This window comes from Cebus imitator, unplaced genomic scaffold, assembly GCF_001604975.1.
Source record: "Cebus imitator isolate Cc_AM_T3 unplaced genomic scaffold, Cebus_imitator-1.0 Scaffold76, whole genome shotgun sequence".
Classification (NCBI taxonomy): domain Eukaryota; kingdom Metazoa; phylum Chordata; class Mammalia; order Primates; family Cebidae; genus Cebus; species Cebus imitator.
In genome coordinates this window covers 557,753-579,786 of record NW_016107391.1, presented here as the reverse complement: position 1 = coordinate 579,786, position 22,034 = coordinate 557,753, and the positions used below count along the sequence as shown (strand labels likewise).

At 44.5% G+C, this 22,034-nt stretch overlaps 2 protein-coding genes and 1 long non-coding RNA gene across 4 annotated transcripts; all 3 read right to left on the bottom strand.

The window, feature by feature from the left end:
* Positions 1-645: 645 nt before the first annotated feature.
* On the bottom strand, positions 646-1,227 carry LOC108307038. The gene is made up of 2 exons (XR_001826381.1): positions 1,008-1,227; positions 646-930 (listed from the first exon to the last, which is right to left on the bottom strand). It is a non-coding gene; the product is annotated as an uncharacterized LOC108307038 (long non-coding RNA).
* A 4,038-nt stretch (positions 1,228-5,265) lies between these two features.
* On the bottom strand, positions 5,266-11,756 carry ZMAT2 (zinc finger matrin-type 2). Its single transcript, XM_017532180.2, has 6 exons — positions 11,634-11,756; positions 11,199-11,292; positions 9,980-10,103; positions 8,461-8,534; positions 7,865-8,010; positions 5,266-6,312 (listed from the first exon to the last, which is right to left on the bottom strand). The coding sequence occupies exons 1-6, from the start codon at positions 11,649-11,651 to the stop codon at positions 6,169-6,171; spliced, it is 600 nt and encodes a 199-aa protein (XP_017387669.1). The 5' UTR covers positions 11,652-11,756; the 3' UTR covers positions 5,266-6,168.
* Positions 11,757-12,521: 765 nt separating this feature from the next.
* On the bottom strand, positions 12,522-21,527 carry LOC108307035 (histidine--tRNA ligase, mitochondrial). Of its 2 annotated transcripts, none has more exons than XM_017532179.2 (13): positions 21,202-21,527; positions 18,687-18,761; positions 18,305-18,424; positions 18,083-18,178; positions 16,534-16,659; positions 16,326-16,433; positions 15,970-16,068; positions 15,559-15,652; positions 15,105-15,232; positions 14,769-15,011; positions 14,123-14,239; positions 13,739-13,885; positions 12,522-13,324 (listed from the first exon to the last, which is right to left on the bottom strand). In XM_017532179.2, the coding sequence occupies exons 1-13, from the start codon at positions 21,307-21,309 to the stop codon at positions 13,265-13,267; spliced, it is 1,521 nt and encodes a 506-aa protein (XP_017387668.1). In that variant the 5' UTR covers positions 21,310-21,527; the 3' UTR covers positions 12,522-13,264. The 2 variants fall into 2 exon arrangements, with proteins under 2 accessions (XP_017387668.1, XP_037595795.1); XM_037739867.1 differs by having other exon boundaries at positions 18,687-18,857; positions 21,202-21,523.
* Between the last annotated feature and the right edge of the window lie 507 nt (positions 21,528-22,034).

The following is a 22,034-nucleotide window of genomic DNA, read 5'->3' as shown; positions in this document are numbered from 1 at the left end:
AAAAAAAAAAAAAACTAACCATGAAACTGGAAAACTGAAAAACAATTTCAACCTATATTAGATAACCTTAAACAATCATTTGGTAACATGAAAAAAATGCCATAAATCAGAAAAATAGAACAGAAATGGACAAAGAACAAAAACAGTAACGAAACAGTTTGTAAAAAAGCAAGAGATATGAAAGAAACAAAAATCTCAGAAGAGAAAACTAAATTATAAGATGTTCAAACAGGAAAAGCTTTTACTGAAAATAACTGGTATTGGGGAAAGGTATTAAAACAGCCAATAAAATAAAAATAAAATCAGGAAAGCAATTCAAAGGATCAGAGAGAAAGTGGTATAGAAGTCAATATCCAACATATATTGCCGTCTCTGAAGAATAAAATAATGGAACAGATGTAATCTTCAAAACTATAATACAAGAAAACTTGGGTCTACATATCGAAAGGAAACCTAGGAACATTTACATGGAGCGATCAAAGTCTGATGTATATCTTCGAACATCCATTAGATTTGAAAGAAAAAATCCTCTGGGCCTCAGGTATAAAGGATGAGAAGATACAAATATCCAGGTAACTGTTAGAACAAACACATGAACATTACTGAACACTGAAAAAACTTTAAAAGTTAAGAGTTTGGTTTTGATTTTTAAGCACTTCCTTACTTTGTACCACTAGGAGATACTCCACGTCCATCTCTGTATTTCCTGCCCAGTACCAAAATCAGCCATTTCTCCCGGGAGCCCTGGTTCCTTTTATCATGGAAAGGGAGCTAAACTTCAGGAGTAAAAAGGCCGGAGAGCGCCCGCGGGTCTCGAACCACGCAGAGTGATTGTTTTCAACCAAAGAAAGCATTGTCGAAGTAACCGCTGAGCTAAAGCCGGCCCGGAGGCTGTTTCCGGATTTTATTTTCTTGACTGGTGAGGAAGACCTGCGTCACAGAGAGTGAGTCAGAGCAAAAGCGCCTAGCGTGACTCAGCATCCAGGACTGTCCAACCCGCCCCCCACCTCCAGACAATTGGAGCGTGTCCGTCTGGGGACACACAGCAGTGACAAGGATTCAGCCTTCCCCTAACCCAAGGAGAGCTCTTCCGCGGTTGTGTCTCCAGCTTATTCTCTCCTTGTCAGCAGTCACCTGGTCCACAAGTCTCGACACGCCCCCACTTCCTTCACCTCCAGCCTCTGCGCTCCCAAAACAACCACGCAGGGTCACTTTGTGATCAAATCAACTTTTTTTTTTTTTTTTTTGAGATGGAGTTTCGCTCTTGTTNGTCTCCTGGGTTCAGGCAATTCTCCTGCCTCAGCCTCCTGAGTAGCTGGGATTACAGGCACGCGCCACCATGCCCAGCTAATTTTTTGTATTTTTAGTAGAGACGGGGTTTCACCTTGTTGACCAGGATGGTCTCGATCTCTTGACCTTGTGATCCACCCGCCTCGGCCTCCCAAAGTGCTGGGATTACAGGCTTGAGCCACCGCGCCCGGCCGATCAAATCAACTTTTACAATGAGTGCTTGGGTCAGGGGAGTGGAGTCTTTACAAGCTGTAAATTGTATTTCAGACCTTATCTGAGAACTTCGCTGCGAAACTAGATAAACCTTACAACCCCTCCCCAGGTGAAACTTCCTGTTACTTTTTAAATTTTTTTTAGGGACAGAATCTCCCTCTATCACCCAGGCTGGAGTGCAATGGCCCCAAGTAGGCTCAAACCATACGCCCCTCTTAGCCTCCAGAGTAGCCAGGACTACAGGCACAGGCCACCATACACAACTAATTTTTTTTTGCCAGGCTGGAGTGCAGTGGCACAATCTCGGCTCACTGTAACCTCTGCCTCCCGAGTTAAAGCGATTCTCCTGCGTCAGCCTCCCGAGTAGCTAGGATTACAGGCATGTGCCACCATGACCAGATGATTTTTGTATTTTTAATGGAAACGGGATTTCACTATGTTGGCCAGGATGGAGATCTCTATCTCTTCACCTCGTGACCTGCCCAGCTCGGCCTCCCAAAGTGCTGGGATTACAGATGTGAGCCACCATGCCCGGCCAAAAAAATTCTTTTTCTTTGTTTTTTGAGACAGAGTCTCCACTCTGTCACTCAGGCTGGATTGAACTGGCACAACCTCGGCTCCCAGCAGCCTCCGCCTCCCGGGTTCAAGCGATTCTCGTGTCTCAGCCTTCCAAGTAGCTGGGACTACACGCATGTTGCCACTACACCTGGCTAATTTCTGTATTTCGCCATGTTGCCCAGGCTGGTCTTGAACTCCTGACCTCGAGATCCACTCGCTTCGGCCTCCCAAAAGGCTGACATTACAGGCGTGAGTCACCTTGTCCAGCTATTTTTTTTTTTTTTTTAATGGATGAGAGGTTTTGTTGCCCAGGCAACGCCTAGCCTCGCCTCCTCTAGCGCCAGGACAACAGGCCTGAGCCACCGTGGCTCTCTGGGTTTTTTTTTTGTTTTCTTGTAGAGACAGGGTCTTACTATGTTGCCCAGGTTGACCTGGAACTGGCCTCAAGAGATCCTCTCACCTCAACCACTCAAAGTGTTAGGATTACCCGTGTGAGCCTCCATGCCTGGCCTAAAAATTATTTCCATTTTTAATACCACAAGAACATCTATTCCTTTTATGTACACTGTAAATAGCTAACCCTTCCTCCCAAAATTCATACTTGTCTCCAATTAACCCCTATTTATATTTCACTGTATACCCTTCTAGTACTTTTCCTCAATCTGTATATGTAACTGTACACAAAACATAAGGTTTTTCTTGGGATTGCTGGGAATCTGGTTGTTGGATATTATTTCCTTAACAGCATGTCTTGGAGATCCTTCTGCTCACTGCATATAAACCTAATTCACTTGTATTGTAACAACTGCACTATATTCAAGTATCAATGTACTAGTTTTAAGATTCGCTATCATAACACTGCAGTAATACACATCCTGGTACACATATGTACATATACACAAGTATGTTGTTAGAATATGCTGAATTAAAGAATCTGCACACATATTTGGAGACAGTTAAGGGAGAAATGCAAGAGGCCGTGACGGTGCCTGAAGCCACAGGACCATCTTAAGTCATAAAGATCATCTTTTGTTCCCCAGGTACTTTGAAGGGCAATTACACTCGAATGTAAATTCCATGACATCTGGTACTTTGATGCATTGCCCCGGAAGATAGTATCATCAGTGCCTCTAGCATGTTCACTTCCTAAGCACGGTCAAATGGATATTCCTCAACCAGAATGCAATATTTCCATTGGTTTAAAAAGACCTGAAAGAAGCTCCTCTTTGAGATTTCTGAGTTATCTGAGATTGCTGTGGGCCCTTGAATTCCCATTCCCTTTCCTTCCCCAAGGCGCCACCTTGAGCACCTCCAAACACTCCATGACTTAGTTTCCCTTTGAGACTCAAACCACTTGCCAGTCCCAAGATAAAGATTCTGAAATTCAGAATTGCTTTTTAGATGTGACCAGAGGTAAGATCACACTATACCAAAAAGGGAGAGACATCCTTTGAAGCTAAATTGAGCTACGTGCATGGTTTCCTGAAGAATGAGGCTGGGCACCATGGCTCACACCTGTAATCCCAGCACTTTGGGATGCCAAGGCAGGCTCATCAATTGAGGTCAGGAGTTTGAGACCAACTTTGCCAACATGGGGAAACCCCATCTCTACTAAAAATACAAAAAGAAATTAGCTGGGCATAGTGGCATGCCCATAATCCCAGCTACTCAGGAGGCTGAGGTAGGAGAATCACACGAACCCGGGAGGCAGAGGTTGCAGTGAGCTGAGATCATGCCACTGCATTCCAGCCTGAGTGACAGAGTGACACTCTAAAAAAAGTGAAGGAACTCACTAAAAGGGTGACAAAAGACCTAGTCAACAGACTGTCACCCAAGGGACCTGAAGTGCACATAATCCTGCCAAGAAAAGCAGCTACCAATCTGCCCCCAGTTGACCAACAAATACTTATAGTATCCAAAACTTTGAGCCAGGCCTTGAACCCACAGGTGAAAATACATTCACGGTGTTCCCAATGGCAAGATTCAGGATCAGAAATTAACTAGGCATTACAGTAAGGGAGTTTTGTACAAAAGCCCAAAGGGAGGTGTATGGTGCTTTGTGGAACCCACAGTGGTTCAGATACTACAGAAAGGTGAGGAGCTTAATGGGGCAGAGAAAGAAAACCAGCTATATGGTGACAGCCTTGTTAACCCAAATAAGTCCATTTTTTCATGGCATACAATCAGCAAAAGTTACATGTTTCATCTGCTTGAAATTAATGTGACTATAATTCTTCATGTATGTATGACTATTTTTCCTCTCCATCCCCTGGACTTGGCAGTTCTTGACCCAGTGGATATCAAGTTTTGTGAGTTTCTGTTTTGAGTTAACCAGTCTCTGCCATCTAATTCTCGTTAGACCAAGATTAGATGAGAAAAAGACAGGTAGCTTGTCTCAGTGGTTATCAGTGTGGGTAGGGAGGGATTTTGTCTTTCTCAGGAGCACAGACATTTTTAGTTGTCACAATAGTGGGAGGGTGCTACTGGCATCTAGTTGGTAGAGGCCAGGGAGGAAGTTAATCCTAAATCAAAATCCTAAACATGCTGCAATGTACAGCATTGGTCCCTACAACAAATAATCATCTGGCAAAAAATGTCAACAGTGCTAAGATTAATCCTGTGTCTAACAGATAGTAAGAAAAACACTAAGGGCCGGGTGTAGTGGCTCATGCCTGTAATCCCAGCACTTTGGGAGACCAAGGCAGGTGAATTACCTGAGGTCAAGAGTTTGAGACCAGCCTGGCCAACATGGTGAAACACCATCTCTACTGAAAATACAAAAATTAGCCGGGTGTGGTGGTGTGCGCCTGTAGTCCCAGCTACTCAGGAGGCTGAGGCAGAGGTTGCAGTAAGCCAAGATCGTGCCACTGCACTCAACTGGGCGACAAAGTGAGACTGCCTCAAGAAAAAAAAGAAAGGCACTAAGCTGAACCCTGAGCTCTGCTGCTCCAAAAACAAAAGATCAAAGGAGTCTGAAATTATAGGAATAGTTTTGGTTCAGACTCCTCTGGGCATAGATCCTGTATCAGAGGAAAACATAACTCATGCAAAAAAAAAAAAAAAAAAAAAAAAAAAAAAAAAAAAAAAAAACCTAGGCAAAAGTAAAATTTTAAATAGAAGGAGAAAGCACTCTATATTGAAATCCTCAACATAAGAAAGAAAAACAAATATTCACAGGCAAGATGATGAAATGTTCCCACCAAATGTGAAACAGGCCCAGTCAATGCCATTTATTATACATGTTGAACAGCTTCTAGGACCCAATGGCTCCCATAGTAAGGTTTTGGGGATTTTTTGTTTTTTCATTTTCTTCTTTGTACAAACAGGTTCTTCCAAAAGCCTGCTCACAAGGAAGACAAAAACAGAAATCCTCAGGAAAATGAAACAAGAGAAGCTGAAACAATCTATACCTGAATGTTAAAAAACTCACCAGACACAAACCACACCAAACACTCATCCCATTTAATTTCCTGTTACATGCTCTGAGGAAGCCAAGAACATTAGGTCCCAGGGCAGCGATGCTCTGAGATTCCAGCTCAGGCCCCCTCTATGTGACAGATTCATGCACACACATCCACGCACATCATAGAACCAGGCAGAAATACACATGCATGCACAGGTGGCTAGAGAACCATAGGGCGGGATGGGAAAAAGGGCTGGTCAAGGATATGCAATCAACTGGAAACTGGGACCTAGAGAATGCTTCTGTTGCAGGCGGAACATGAGTTAAAATTCGAACAAAGGCAGAACACAGGATAAAGGTGGGATGCTCAGACAAGAGGTTGGATAGATGGAGAGATCAAGATGCAGGGGGAGTTTTGGGAAAGCAGCCTCAGAAAGGGAGGTTTTTCTTTATTGGGAACTCAGGCGGGCAGGGGTCCTATGACTCCAGTGATATACTGAGGCTGAAGGAATATGCCACAGCATTACCTCTGCAATCTGTGTCCTCTCCCAAAGTAGAGGAAACCATGAGCCCCAACTTCTGTCCCTCCCCATTGACACTCTTAAGGACTTTCCCATTACCCAAAAAGAAATTACCCCCCACTACAAACACACACACAAAGTTAGGTCCAGCATAGGCCAAAGTTAGGCCAAGCATAGAAAGCCTCAGTAACTCTTCTTGGTGGAACCAAAGCCAGAGAAGCCCATCACAGCTGCCATCTCATCATCCTCCTCAAACGTCAAGTCCTCTTCAGCCCTCCTTTTCTTCTCCTTCTGTTTCTCTTTCTTGTATGCTTTGGCCTTTTCCTCCTGGAGGGAAAAAGTCACTCAGAATCAGTTTAGACTTCTCAGCCAAATGTTGTTGAAAAAAACATGAGCTTCAAGATTTCTTTTTATCGTCAGGAGAAAGTAGTTAAGTAAAATCTCAAGGACAGAGTAAAAGCCATAGTAAAAACTGTGAGGGATAAGAAAAAGAAGTTTTAGTCCCTAGAGGGAAGTTCTCAATCCTGCACTCCAGTTCACTTTTTTTTCTTTTCTTTTCTTTTTTTTTTTTTTTTTTTTTTTTTTTTTTTTTTTTTTTTTTTTTTTTTTTTTTTTTTTTTTTTGAGACAGAGTCTAACTCTGTCACCTAGGCTGAAGCGCAGTGGCATAATCTTGGCTCACTGCAACCACCACCTCCTGGGCTCAACCAATCCTCCCACCTCAGCCCCAAGCAGCTGGGACTACAGGCATGTGCCACACCGTACCGGCTAATTTTTGTATTTTTAGAGACAGGGTCCCACCATGTTGCTGAGGCTGGTCTTCAACTCCTGGGTTCAAGTGATCCACCCACACTGGCCTCCCAAATGCTTGGATTACAGGCGTGAGCCATCTCATTTCTAGTTCCTAACAGGGTTATGACAGCAACACCATGAAACAGCAACTAACATTCTGAGGCATGCAGTACACGCCAGAAACTGTTGTACTTCATGTATACTATACTAAGATCTCTAATATGGGGTTATGGAGGCACAGAGATGTTATATAACTTGCCCAAATTCAGTAAGTGAAAGAAACAGAGTTCTGACCCAGTCAGACTGATTCCATGGGCCTCTTTAGGACTAGGTACATTTAGTTAATTCCTCTTGTAGTTAAAAAAAAAAAAAAAAAAAGTACAGGGGAGGCTATGCATGTTGCGGAGGGGAGTAATGGGTATATGGGAAATCTTTATACCTCCATTTCAATTTTGTTGTAAACCTAAATTGCTCTAAAAAAGTTAAATCTTTAAAAAAATTAAATCAAAGAATACAGATGAGACAGTCCTTAACTTGATCTGATGATCTGACAAAATTTTTCAATTTTACAATGGAGAGAAACTAACATGCATTTGAAACTGTACTTCAAGTATCCATACAACCATTGTTTTTCACTTTCAGTACAGTATTTAATAAACTAATGAGATGAATACTTTATTACAGAATAGCCTTTGTGTTGACAATCTGGCCCAATTGTAGGCTAATATACTCTGAGTAAATTAAGGTAGGCTAGGCTAACCTACAGTAGGTTAGGTGTATTACATATTTTTGACTTCTGATATTCTTGATGATGGGGTTTACCAGTAGGTAACCCGATTATAAGTAGAGAAATATCTGTACCAAAAAAATAAAATAAGGCCCAGAGAGTCCAGAAAAAAAAAAGTAGTTTCAGAGCCATTTCCTTCACATCATGAGAATCCTAAACAAAGGCAACAAATGTTCCTGCTAATATATAGAACTCAGGAGATAAAACTCTGGGGGTGGGAGTGGGATGAGGACAGGGTCTCCCATGATTCATAACATAAATCTGAAATCTGGAGGAAAAGGGAAGGACAGGAGAGCCTCACCTCTTCTCTGAGCTCCTTCATCCTTTCCTCAAAATCATAATCTTTCTGCTTTTCTTCCATCTTCTTCTTGTTGACCTCAAAACGTTTCTTCACCTGATCCAGGGTGGAACGTTCCACACGCATAGACATGCCCAGGTTTCTCTGATCTGGGTGGGGTCAACGGTGAAGAAGGCAAGCTCATTATAACATCCTCAGCCCCTCAAAAAGCATTTTTCTGACTTCTCTGACATCTTCTCATATGACGTCTCATAAAACACACAGCAAAAATAATTATAGCTAAAATAAACTCCCTTGGCCAGCTGGGCCTAGGAGCAGCACATGGTTTGGGTGACATTGAAAGCCTCATGGCCTCCAGAATGAGGCCTCTTACCTCATGGCTTCTAAAAATATTATGTAATGAAGTAAAAGACGGCCTGTGCTGAAACAACTGGAGAGTCCTAAGGGTATCAAAAAAGAACCCAACAGAAACCACCTTTCCTACTCCAGTCCTCTTTTGATCGGTGAAAAGAAGGAGAAAAAAGAAACTACCCTTCCCTTCCACCCCACCTCCCAAAACCCAATTACAGTCCTAGTCACAAACTACCTCCAAGCCTTACGTTTCTTTCCATTAATGTGATCCAGAAAGTTGATGGAGTCCTTCACCACACAGTCACAGACGTTGCAATAATATCTAACAGGAAGAAACAGGACCTGGGTCAAATATGGTTTTAAGGATCTTATCATTTTCAACCAAAAAACTCAAATTTTTAGGCAAACTTCTTTTTGAAAGTGTTAAGCCTTCATTTCTATAAAGCCTTAGCTCTCGAGAGAGTATAGCAGTCAACCTCCAAGAGAGCCCCAGAATGAGTCCCACCCTCTTGGTATTCCTACTTTGTGTAGTCTCTTTCCAATTTGAACCAGGGTTGGTCTGTGAGGCCAACAGAATATGTCAAAAGTGATCTCTTCCAAAATTAGTTTATTTAAAAAAAACACGCCTTCTGTCTTTGTATGGATTACTTGCTCCAGGGAAGCCAGTTGGTTTGGTGTGAGCAGCCTTACAGAAAGGTCTATGGGGCAAAGACCTTAAGTCTTCCAAACGACAGGCATGTGAGAGAGCTTGGAAGCAGATCCTCCAGCCCCACTTAAGACTCAGATGAATGCAGACCTACCCTGTTAACTCCTTGACTGCAGCTTCATGAAAAGATCCTGAGCCAGAAGCCAGAACCACCTCGGTAAGCCACTCCGGGATTCCTTACCCAAAGAAACTGTGAGCTGTGTTGTTTATGCTAAGCCTTGGGTCCATTTGTTAATTTACATAACAATAGAAAGCTAATACTGACAGGCATGACAAGAGTGGGTTTACTAAGCAGCTCAGAGAAGTGTCACTCATTGCTGTGTTGCTCTCCTGCCAGAAAACCTAACTGGACAGAGAAGCAGTCATGGGCAAAAGGGTGACCAGCTCTTGTGGGACCCTTCTTCCTATAGCTTATAGTCTTGGAAGAAGGTGTACAACCAGGCAATCCATAACAACTACAGCCTTTGCAGCTAGTCTGGAACCTCAAACCCTGCTTCTTCACCATTAACAACTCCTAGGCTCTATTCTAGCTCCACCTAATTTCTCCTCTAGAAATCTCCTCAGTAGTCCCTTCATTTCTTCCTTTGACAGAACAAATAATACCTTTTAAAATACTAATAGTAAATCCAAGTTGATATCAAATATAATGGCAATGAATTTAAAAAATATATTAAGTAGTAATTCCAGTGCTAATAGTGTGATTTTTGTTTGTTTTTTTAATTGAGACAGGATCTCACTGTATTGCCCAGGTTGGTCTTGAATTCTAGGGCTCAAGCAATCCTCCTGCCTTGGCCTCCCAAAGTGCTGGGATTACAGGTATGAGCCACTGCGCCCACCCAATGCTAATAATATGAAGAAGACCACTGAGTGACCACTCCTAGAGACAGTATCATATCAACTTGAGACCTCAGGAGATACAGAAAAACAAATATAAAGATGGCATTACAGGCAAGAAGGATGTAATCCTGGGGCCAAGGACCTTCCTCAGCACTTCCTAAAACCAAAGTAGGTGGCTTATTAGTTGCATTCTTGGCTGCAGAGAAAAATGATAAGCAACTCACCCTCCCATCTCAGATTGAGGTGTGGTCTTGGTAATAACAATTGTCTTTCCAAGTTTGGATTCCAAGTCCACCTTGTAGTCCCTATGCCGTAGAAGCTCTCGCTTGACAGGCTGCACTGGTTTTCCTGAAACATATGAGGAAGGAAGTCCCTTCAATATTATAGTTCCTCAACCAGAAAGGAAAAAAAAATGCATGAAACCCCAAATTCAGATCTACTCTCATTTCAAAATGATTCCTGAGAGAAAGGACACAACAGACACTTAAAGTAGCAGCTGGGAAGAATCTCAATACAGGAAAAAATGATAAACAATCCCCAACTCTCTATAGCTTTTCTGCACTTTAAAGCCAGAAAATCTAAAAGCAGTATGTTTTATATTCATTGATTAACTGAATTGTGGGAGAGAAGTTCTGAACTGTTACTAAAAGCAACTTTTTCAAAAGAAGAGCAAGGACATTCAAGAATGCTTTCAGGCAGATACCCTAGGCATAACAGAAAGGAACCTTCTGAGAGCTGGGCAAATTTATAAAAGGGAACCAACATTTAGAAAATGTCTGTTACATGTCAAGCACTATTTATTATACATATTACATAAAACTAAAAGCGTTGGTGTGCGCAAGGCGGCCTAGAGGTAAAGGAAAAGAAGAATGTATATGTTTGAAACAAATGACAAAATAAGGCATTTCTTAATGCAATCTCTTAACCAGGAGAGAAGCACCAACTCCCTGACGTACACGGCACAGAGAAATAGGACTACTAAGCACTAGCTGAAACAATCACAGATCCCGGAAAGCACCCCAGCTTTTCTGACTATATGGGAGGGTCTTGATTGGGTCAGGAATATTCTCTCCCTTTATACATTTCAAGGGAAAGAGGGGGGTCACTGATAGCGGTAATGCACTGCAGCAAAATACTCCATTTAACGTCTCTGTCACTACTAAGGATTCCATTCTCCTCTCTGTACTTCGGGAAAGCATTAAACGAGCCGAGCGAAGGGTAGGCAAGGAAGCAGAGTAAAACAGAGCTGAAGAGCATCTCAAAACTACTTACTTCAGCCCACCTCCTCGCTCTCATTTTATAAATGTAGAAACCTAGGCCCAGAGAAGCAACACTGCCAGAGATTACACCGCGTAGGAAGCCAGCGCATTTCAACTCCCACCCGCTCTCCAACAGCGCATCGCCTCTGTGATACCCTTAGCCTTTGATGTAGTTAGCACCCACCATCCTTCTTTTCTCTCTCTTCCGTGAGCCTCTTCTCGGCGAGTTTCTCGTACTCATCTTTGTCCCACTTTCGGCGAAAGTCCAAGTTTTTTGTCTGTGGGGAAAAACACGTCAAGATCCGTCGCCAATCGTCTCCGGACCCCTAAAGAAACAGGGAACCGCACCCTTGCCGTCCAGGCGACCCCAGGATCCTTCGAAAACGAAGCATCTTTGGACCGCACGAGAAGGCTGAGGTAGCCTCAGGACCCCAACCCGAGAAACCTCCACAATTCCACTGACCCTTCGCTAAGGCCTACACTGGGGAGTTCTTGAACCTGGACCCTGGGATCTCGAAGAGATGTCGGGAAGCCAGTCGGGTTCAGGAGTTTGTCTCTATTCAGCTCTGAAAAACCATTCCCCACCACGCAAAACCTCCTCCTCAGACACAACACCTACCCCGCTGCCCGACGCCATCTTCGCAGCAAAGTGAATGGCAAGCCGAAAAATGCCGTAAAAAGCGACCTGGAGCCGTAAGGCAAGATGGTCCTCCAATAAGCTTGGAGTCTCGTGTTCTAAACGAGCTAAGGACTGGATGGCTTCTAAAACAAGCTTGTTGGCCCCGCCTCTGCTCCAAGGAGACAGCGCAGGCGCAAGAGGAGAATGAAGCAACACGGAAGTAAGGGCGCCTGCAAGCGCTTTTTGCCTTGGCTTTCAAAACAAGTTTTGAAAGGTCAAGATTTAGTTAAACTATTTTACAAACGAGGAAACTGAGGTTCGCAAACAGTGGTCTCTGATCTAGTCTAGCAACTTTGCGTGCATTGCCAAGCGTTTCTAAACCTTTTTTAAGGCCGAAGCGCCAAGGGGGTATAGAATAGCCTCTCATTCACCTGCATGCACTGGGGAAATGACCCGAAACTACACTGAAGCGTTTGCAACACAGACACCCTTCCCAACGCACATATAAAAAGCATGTTTTGCACTTGGGCTCTTTTCCTTGAAGCAATGCTATCACTCTTTGGTTCACTCATTTTTCCATCATCTGGGGAAATTTATAGTAGGACATAATTTAATCAGCATAATTGGATTTGGAAAGGCCAGTCATCAACAACACTAGAGCGAATCGCTCTGGCATGCTGGCTCACTGTATCTTGATGTTTAGCAATAAAACTACCTCTTGAGGGGACAGAAGGAAAGAGGGAGAAACTGTGGCTGTTCATCACTGAATATAGAAGCATCATCCCAGGGAGGTTACTCCTAGCTCACAGAATTCTCCAGTGTACACTCAAGCATTTTCTATGCTCTGTGCAAACCAAGCCCTTGATGACAACAATAAATTACCCAAACTACTACACTTAATATTTTATTTAACATGTTATCCAACCACTTCTAGAACAGCCTCCATGGCATGGAAATTACAGCAGTGATTCTGGCACAGGAAATGGTCTCCAAAATCTGAAAATATCAGATCTCCACCTTGTCAAGTCACCTATTTAGTTCAGTGTTCAAGATTATTAAGCATACAGCCCCAACCTGCTATTGTTAGCAATGGATGGGCTACAGCAATGTCAAATCAACATGGGTACTGCCATGCCCTTAGGATAGCATCTGTCCTCAAACAAAGCTTAAAGCAGCCATTGCCCCTCCTTGCTGTCTTCCAAAAACTCCCCAGACAAGCCAAGGGCTGGTTGTGGACAAATTCACAAGAATCTGGTTCCGTAGCTACAGTAGAAGGCTAAGTATCTGGTTTCTGATCTCAATGGTTCAGAATCCTCGGCCTGAGGTGACTCTCCCAGAGCCTCGCTCACAGCAACAATCTCAGTACCTCTTGACAGCATTCAGTGGTACTTCAAATTTGCCTCTGCAGCTAAAGCATGTCTCTTTCACAATCAGCCATCTGCACACATGCAGAATAGCTGCTCACATTAGCCCAGGAGTCCTCAGAGTCTTCTATAGTTCTCTACCCAGGAAAGATGGAGAAGGCAGAAGGTATTTGAGGCCCATCCTGGCCAGCTGTTGTTAAGTCCATCACTCAGTTCCAGAGGAACTCAGTTCTAGAGGAAACCTTTTTGACAAAGAGCAGCAGAGGATCAAGACTCAGACAGGCGCTTCTGAATTTCAGCCACAAGATTTTCCCGTTTAATGGCCACCTGAAACATAAGAGAATCCTCATGTGACAAACTAGAAAGTGGTACTAGCTCCTTAGTCACTATTTTTCCAGATTCTTTTTACGCTGCATCTGCTCCCATTATTTACACAACCAGTAAGGAGCAGTGTGGGCTGACCTGGAGAACGTAAACCCTCAAGACTAAAGGGATTCAAACACCTGATCTATGTCTATTATGTTGATTAGTCTCAAAATACCCATTCGGATTTCATTTGCCTTTCTTCTGGCCACCCATCCAATACTCACAGGCTGCAATGGTTATTTGGAGCAGGTCTTTGTTCATCTCTACCACTATTAACCATGAAGATAATTTCTCAGCCAGAAGATACATATTTCTTAAAAAATCCGGTAAAGGCAGAAACACTTTGTCCCTTCTATTTCCGCTGCTCCCACTAACCTCCTCTCTGCTGGCCACTGAACGGATCTTGACGACCCCTTCTTTCAGTTCTTGCTCACCAACAATGACCACCAGTGGAATGCCTGTGCTCTCACAATAGTGCAGCTGGGTTAACAGTTTGGGGTTGTTCTTGTATAGCATCTCTGCCTGAAAAGGATCAAGACAGAGTAAGGGACTTAGAAGTGAACACAGCACACAAACCTCAGGAACATGGATATCCAAGAAACCCAGAGATAAAGTGGCTAGTCCTCCCACCCTAAAAAGACACTCTAGTAGCTAGTGGACTAAAACAGTTTTGAGTTCCACCCTAGGCATAAGGTAGAAATAGCCCTGGCTCCTAGATCCACACATACCCAGATGGCTGAGACATCAGCTTCACCATACCTTGATTCCAGCATCCCAAAGCTCTGCAATAAGCTTCAACCGTTCTTGGAGAAAGTTCTTATGTGGTGTGGCCACTAACACTTGAGTCTCTGTAGTCCGTACCTTCTCACCAAAAGTCTGATAAGAGAAAAGAAAGTGGCCGGGTGTGGCAGCTCATGCCTGTGATCCCAGCACTGTGGGAGGCTGAGGCAGGTGGATCACAAGGTCAGGAGTTTGAGACCAGTCTGGCCAATATGGTGAAACTCCGTCTCTACTGAAAATGCAAAAAAAAACTTAGCCAACCATGGTGGCACATGCCTGTAATCCCAGTACTTGGGAGGATGAGGCAGAAGAATTGCTTGAACCCGGGAGGCAGAGGTTGCAGTGCGCTGAGATTGCATCACTGCACTCCAGCCTAGGTGACAGAGCAAGACTTGTCTCAAAAAAAAAAAAAAAAAAAAAAAAAAAAAAAAAAAAAAAAAAAAAAAACAAAAAAAAAAAAAAAAAAAAAAAAAGAGAAGAAAGTAAAACTAATGAAAACCTCCTTTCCACCAGTAATTCCAAAAATCAAGACAAAAAGAATCATCAGAAAACCACTCCAACTGCACCTCCACAAACTGGAAGATTTTAGGCCTCCAGCCCCACCTCACACCTACCTAGGACCTACCTTCATCCTCTGCTCCACAATGTTGAAGATTCGCTCAACCCCAATGCTGAGTCCCACACATGGCACCTTGTGGCCCTTGGGGTCAAACATGCCCACCAGCCCATCATAGCGCCCACCAGCAGCCACACTGCCCACACTCAGGGGCTCCGCCCCAGCCTGAGTTGGGGTGTGTAGCAGCACTGCTTCATAGATCACTCCTGTATAGTAGTCCAGGCCCCGAGCCAGACTTAGGTCAAAGGAGATCTGTGGGGACAAGGCTGCAGTCAGTTCCAAACTAGACTCAGGACCCTGAGAGCCCCACAGCTCAGTAGGAGGTCCATTTGCAACTCAGCTTACCTTCTCAGCAATTCCAAATAAAGTCAGGTATTCAAATAGCAGCTTCAGGTCTCCCAGACCCTCCAGGGCCTGCTTGTTCTGGGATAGTCTGGGATCCTGAAACATTTGCTCTACCAGGGATACTCCACCTGGAGAGAAATAAGGTCTCTGCTGTTCACCCAGATGTGTTTCATTCAAAATTATCCCTGATGTGCTCTAGCTAGTCTTCATTTTCTTTAAAAAAAAAAAAAAAAAAAAAAAAGATCCCAGTCTCACATGACAAAATCCTCCTCCTTTGCCTCTACCTTTGCTATCTGAAGACACAAAGTTGTTACAATAAGTAAAAGAGAAATTAAATTCAGGCCAGGCACTGCAACTTAGCTATCTACAGAAAGGAGTTGTTTCAGAGGTAGAATTTAAGCATATATTACCCTCAGCCTGGTTCTATCACAGCTCTGAAAACCCTGGTTCTTACCATGACATTGGACATAGTCCCCAATTCGATCAGCCACCTCAGGAGCCAGGCCTTTCTTTGCCACCATCTCATGTCTCACATCTTTCCAAGCCATCTGCATAAACACCCAAACATTAGCCAAGCCCCAGATCTTTCTTTCTCAAACTGGAAAAGGACAACTCACTTTCATTGAGTATATACATCACAAGTAGCTAACTGTATACTCAGCAAAGTCAGAGACAGCTTAAGAAATTCAGTCACAATCCCCAATGTACAGCATGACTCAGATTTTGCTTCAAAATATGTCTCTTTATCTTCCTCCCCAAAACAGTCCACTTCCAGCCACTATCTCCTTATTTTTTACTAGTGGTATAGATTTGAGGGCAAGGCAGAAGCTAGAGAGGGTCTACTGAAGCATGTCTTCTTTGTTACCTTGTCTAGTTTATCTATGGAGGAGCAGATGGTACTGAACTTGCTTTCAGGAACACCACAGACAGCAAACATCCCATCCACAATCCGCCGGTCATTTACCTGTGAACTCAATGGAAATAACCCAGGTGCTTGTCAATGCCCTTTCACTTAAAACAATGGCAGTACCTACTTTCCTGACATATAAAAAGGATGGAAATTTCACAGGAAGAGAACAGACATATAGGAAATACAACAGCTTTAGTAAGAAAGTCCTAGAGCTGCAGGCTTAAGGGTTGGAGTCACCCAAGTTTGGGACTTGCATAAACAGTATCAGGCCAAATCCAGACTTCTCCCACAGTTCTCAGCCCTGGCCTCACCTTAATGAGAAAGTCTCCCAACTGCAATCCATTTAAGATTTCACACATGATCTTCAAACACTCTGCATCAGGGATCATAGGGTCAAACTGACCAGCAATGTCAAAATCCTACAGCAAAGAAAAAGGAAAAAACTTCCATTATCCAGCTAATTTCAAGGTTGTGGCCCCTAGAACTATCAAACTTTGCTGCTCCCATCAGGTCACTTACACACTGGCAGAACTCCCTGTAGCGGCCTTGGACTATAGTTGGGCTCTCTCGCCGCCACACTTTTCCAACATGGTAACGTTTCATCTTCTTCACCTTATTCATGGCCAGATAACGAGCGAAGGGAACCTCACATAAATGGGTTAAGGAAGAGGGATACTGCATCCAAAGGTTAGGCCCAGGATACAGACATTAGGGAGGAATGGGCCTCTATCAACTGGATCTCATCCCCTAGGGTGAGAACAAGGACCTTTCCTTATTTCCACTATTCCCAAGTCCTAGCAGTGCTTGGCATTCAATATATATTGAATAATGTCAAATGAAGATATCTCACCTAGCAAAACGGAAAGTTCAGCAGAAAACAAGAGAAGCAGAGATAGAAGTGAACCAAGAACTAATTTCAGGTCTGAGTCATTTCTGCCCATTCAGATCAACTCCCAATCATCTCAAAATAGTCAAGCTTCAGAACCTGGATTTGCCTAACAACTTCTAAGCTACTGTTTCTGAAAGTACAGGGAAAGGACCACAGGCATCTTAATTACCCACAATGCTTGTTTAAAATGCAGATTGTTGGCCAGATGCAGTGGCTCACACCTGTAACCCCAGCACTTTAGGAGGCCAAGGTGGGAGGATTACTTGGAGCAAAGAGTTTATGATCAGCCTGGGCAACAAAGACCCCATCTCCATATACACACACACAAAAAAAACATTTTTTTTTTTTTTTGAGACCAGGTTTCACTCCTCACCCAGGCTGGAGTGCAACAGTATGATCTCAGCTCACTGCAACCTCCACCTCCTGGGTTCAAGTGATTCTCCTGCCTCAGCCTCCCAAGTAGCTGGGATTGTAGGTGCCCACCACCATGCCCTGCTCATTTTTTAGGTCAAAGGAGATCTGTGGGGACAATGCTACAGTCAGTCCCAAACTAGAGTCAGGACCCTGACAGCCCCAGAGCACAGCAGGAGCTGAGTAAACACGGGATTTCAACAAGTTGGCCAGGCTGGTCTTCAACTTCTGACCTCAGGTGATCCACCTACCTCGGCCTCCCGAAGTAATCATGACCAAAGGTTACAGGCGTGAGCCACCATACCCAGCCAAAAAAGATTTTTTTTAAATACACATAATTGAGCCCCATTCCAGCTACATAATTAGCTAAGAATCTACTACGGCCAAATATCTGTGCTTCTGCAAGCTCCCTCAAAGGATTATGATACTCATTAGAGTTAAATGACAGTTCTGTTATGGGAGCCGGGCCTGTTTTTGTATGCTTTACAGTAGTACATTAAACGCAAACAATAACAAAAGTTTTTCAGTTTAGCTTAAAAGCAGTAGTTCCCAACCAGTTATTTCTCATATACTATTAGGTAGAGGACACATTGGGATTTATATGGCCTGGCCAAACTCCCCTAACGGAACTGCCTTCTGGGAGAAACTAGAAGTAAAGGCTACGCCAATGGATCTCTAAGATCCCAAGGTCAGTTTCTGCACTTTTGTCAAAGAAAGACCTCTGGATTTGGAAAGAGATAGGTCAGGCTCCAGTACTCAAAAGGATACAGTAAGGTCATAACGGAGGGACAACAGCTCTCCACCTTGATCCTTCAGATCATACATGAGCCCAGAGCCCTCTCCATACTTCTCAGTGAGCATTTCCTGTAGGGGTCAAACAGAATGAGCCACAGTTCAAAGGATGACCCAAAACGCAGATGAGAAGCCCTTTGGGACACTGGAGGCCAGTGAAGAAGTGAGTGAGGTTGCACATACTTTTTCTTCTCTTACCTTCAGCTCAAATGCTGGCGTATCCATCCCCATTGCTCCATGACGTTTAAAGCAGCTGACAACCAAATCAAGAATTTTCTCCCTCACAACCATCTGCTGAGGACTGAGATCCCTGGTACCCTGGAAACAGAAAGCAGCAACAGTGAAAACAAAAACAAAAAATAAGTCCACTTCAGACAAGGAGTTAAACTATACCTATTATATAATGTCAGGTCTGGAGCTGAAATCTATTGAGTTCAAATGACTCTGAGCCCCACCTCAAGAATGGTATATATTTTTAAAATTTCCTTTAATGGACATTAAAAGGGGTCAGAGAGACATGCAAGGCAGAAGTCAGTCCTCCAAGGCACTCTAATGGGATAGGGTAGACAAAAAGTATTACCTTTGGGGTCTTGATAATGAAATTTGGCTTCTCTTGATGTGCTTTCAGTTGAGATGTTAACACTGCCCCTGCAACCTGGCAGAAGAATGAAAGATGTGGCTCCTCTGGACAAAGGCCAGACCTGTGGCATCACTGACCCTGTTGACCACCAACCTGCAAAGGCTCTTCACCCTGAGCAACAGGAAGCCAGAACACCATTTCATCTATCCCAATCTCAGTCCCACCCTAAAGAACTCATGTTGTATCTACAATTACACACGTAATATATATGAGGTCAGGTCTTCACCACACAAGCTTCCTCACTGTATATGGCTTTTTTTTTTTTTTTTGAGACAGAGTCTTGCTCTGTCACCCAGGCTGGTGTGCAGTGGCATGATCTCAGCTCACTGCAACCTTTGCCTCCCAGGTTCAAGCAATTCTCCTGCCTCAGCCTCCTGAGTAGCTGGGACTACAGGTGCATGCCACCATGCCCAGCTAATTTTTTTATTTTTAGTAGAGATGGGGTTTCATCATGTTGGCCAGGCTGGTCTCATAGTCCTACCTCATGATCCACCTGCCTTGGCCTCCTAAAGTGCTGGGATTACAGGCGTGAGCCACCCGCACCCCGCTGGATTTCTAATATTCTCAAAGTTTAAGAATCTGAGAACAAGCCGGACGCGGTGGCTCAAGCCTGTAATCCCAGCACTTTGGGAGGCCGAGGCGGGTAGATCACGAGGTCAAGAGATCGAGACCATCCTGGTCAACATGGTGAAACCCCGTCTCTACTAAAGCTACAAAAAAATTAGCTGGGCATGGTGGCGCGTGCCTGTAATCCCAGCTGCTCAGGAGGCTGAGGAGGAGAATTGCCTGAACCCAGGAGGCGGAGGTTGTGGTGAGCCGAGATCGCGCCATTGCACTCCAGCCTGGGTAACAAGAGCGAAACTCCGTCTCAAAAAAAAAAAAAAAAAAAGAATCTGAGAGCAGATGGGTGCAGTGGCTCACGCCTGTAATCCCAACACTTTGAGAGGCTGAGGTGGGTGGATCACCTGAGGTTGGGAGATTGAGACTATCCTGGCTAACATGGTGAAACCTCACCTCTACTAAAAATACAAAAAATTAGCTGGGTGTGGTGGCACATGCCTGTAATAGCTATTCGGACTACTCGGGAGGCTAAGGCAGGAGAATTACTTGAACCCAGGAGGCAGAGGTTTTGGTGAGCCAAGACTGCAATGAGGTGAGCAGAGATGGCGCCACTGCACTCCAGCCCGGGGAACAAGAGCAAAACTCCACCTCAAAAAAAAATTCTGAGAATAATGAAGGCACTGGATAACCCACCACTACCAACACCAACCACTTAGGGGTAGGGATTATGATGTTCTTCTCCAGTTCACAGTTCCTACTCAAACAGCAAAAGTAAGTAGAGTCTCACTCTGTCACCCAGGCTGGAGTGCAGTGGTGCAATCTCAGCTCACTGCAACCTCCACCGCCCAAGTTCAAGCGATTCTCCTGTCTCAGCCTCCTGGGTAGCTGCGATTACAGATGCTCACCACCACGCCGAGCTAATTTTTGTATTTTTAGTAGAGACAGGGTTTCACCATATTAGTCAGACTGGTCTCAAACTCCTGACCTCAGGTGATCCACCCACCTCAGCCTCCCAACGTGCTGGGATTACAGGCGTGATCCACTGCGCCTGGCCAAAAAATAATAATTTTTAATAAGGCAGCACTGGTCATCAGGTTTTGAGATAGGAAAATTGTAACATTAAGACAAAGGAACTAGCTCAAGGACACAGAACAAGCGTGCGGAATGAAAAGATACGGATTTATAGAATGAACTAAAAAACTCAGACTGGTAAGATGCTGTGACTGGATACTAATAAAAGACTTGAAACCTGTTCATGATACCGCAAAGCATCTGCTAAGAGGGCATGAATCTTTCCGAAGTAAGGCAAAACTTAATCAGTGATATAACCAGCAAGCTGACAGCCCTTCCAAAAATAGATGTGGTAGTTCCAGATTATGGCGATTATGAGCCCCAAAAGAAGTTCAAATTCAAGTCCATAATCCCCTATCTGCAATTCCAAAATCCAAAAATCTCTGAAATCCGAAAATGTTTTTCTGAGATTCATTTTGAGGTAAATTCTAAGGTGAACTCAGTCTACTTGTGGTCTTTAGTCATCTATTAGGAATATTCACACATTTTGCCTAAAAATATTACTGTTTGAGTCGAAGAGTTTCAGGAAAAAGAACGTGGATATGAATTAAAATATTCCCTTCCTACGTATCCGTGTATAAGTCATTCATTTAATCTTGCAGCCTCCGTTTCCTCAACTGCAGAATGGAAATAAAATCTCCGACCTCTCAAGATTGCTCCAAGGATTAAATGACCAGGCACCCAAATCTCTTAGTTTGGTGTCAGTACATAGTAGGCACTCGATAAAAACCGACTGCAACGCTACTGGAATACGGGCCACAAGTCTACGCTTTCAGATCTGGAGGCCCAGCTGGGTCAGACCAGAGATAATTGTCTCGCTCACCTGGCTGTGGCAACGGACCGCCTGGATGCACGAAGAGCAGGGCAGTCTCAGAAGCTGGCTGAGCAGCGCAGTCCAGGCCCTCCTGGGAAGAAGTCCGAGCTGGGACATCGCGCGGCAGGACTCTGAATTTCCGGGACAGGAACAAAAGGCCTGGGAAGGAGGCGCGTCGGACTCCAGGAAGGGTGCAGGGCGCTGCAAAGACTAAACCCGGTCACCTGGGATAACTCGAGTGTTCGCACACCTCGCCAGTCACGAAAGCTAAGCTCCGAGCCTCCCAAGTTACCTTAGTGGCCAGCTTCGGCACTTCCGGTAAGAGACGGAAATAATTTTTGTGCTTGACGGAGGCTCTCTAGGCATGCGAGCCAGCGACTCGATAGACGGAAGTCATCCTTGCTGAGGCTGAGACAGCCACAGCAGGTCTAGGCAGCAGTCGGCTCAAGTGGGCAGACGGGATGGCGGAGCGTGCGGCACTGGAGGAGCTGGTGAAACTGCAGGGAGAGCGCGTGCGAGGCCTCAAGCAGCAGGAAGCCAGCGCCGAGCTGGTGAGACAAGCAGCAGGGGAGAGGGCCTCGGCAAAGCCTGAGAGGATGTAAAGCCAGGATGTTCGGGACATAGGATAGGGATATGAGGAAAAGGACCAGGCTTGTAGGGAGGAAGGTGGGCTGCGTGGGGAGGCATCCGGGGTGGGTCCCGAGAGAAACAAAGCTAGGCCTGAGCAGAGAGATTCTGATGAGGAAGGAATATTGAATGAATGGGGCGGGGAGGGAGGACAGTGACAGACGGATAGCCCAGCGCCTTGTTTCCCTCCACAGATCGAGGAGGAGGTGGCAAAA

Excerpts from the sequence above, each read along its gene's own strand:
- ZMAT2 (XM_017532180.2), bottom strand. Across the intron at positions 8,011-8,460 it reads TCACATTAATGGAAAGAAAC|ATCAGAGAAACCTGGGCATG; the intron begins GTAAGGCTTGGA and ends GACCCCACCCAG. Across the intron at positions 6,313-7,864 it reads TGAAGGAGCTCAGAGAAGAG|GAGGAAAAGGCCAAAGCATA; the intron begins GTGAGGCTCTCC and ends TTTTCCCTCCAG.
- LOC108307035 (XM_017532179.2), bottom strand. The coding sequence starts at position 21,309 with ATGTCCCAGCTCGGACTTCTTCCCAGGAGGGCCTGGACTGCGCTGCTC. Across the intron at positions 15,012-15,104 it reads TATTTGGAATTGCTGAGAAG|ATCTCCTTTGACCTAAGTCT; the intron begins GTAAGCTGAGTT and ends TTGTCCCCACAG. Across the intron at positions 13,886-14,122 it reads TTTGGGATGCTGGAATCAAG|GCAGAGATGCTATACAAGAA; the intron begins GTATGGTGAAGC and ends GATCCTTTTCAG.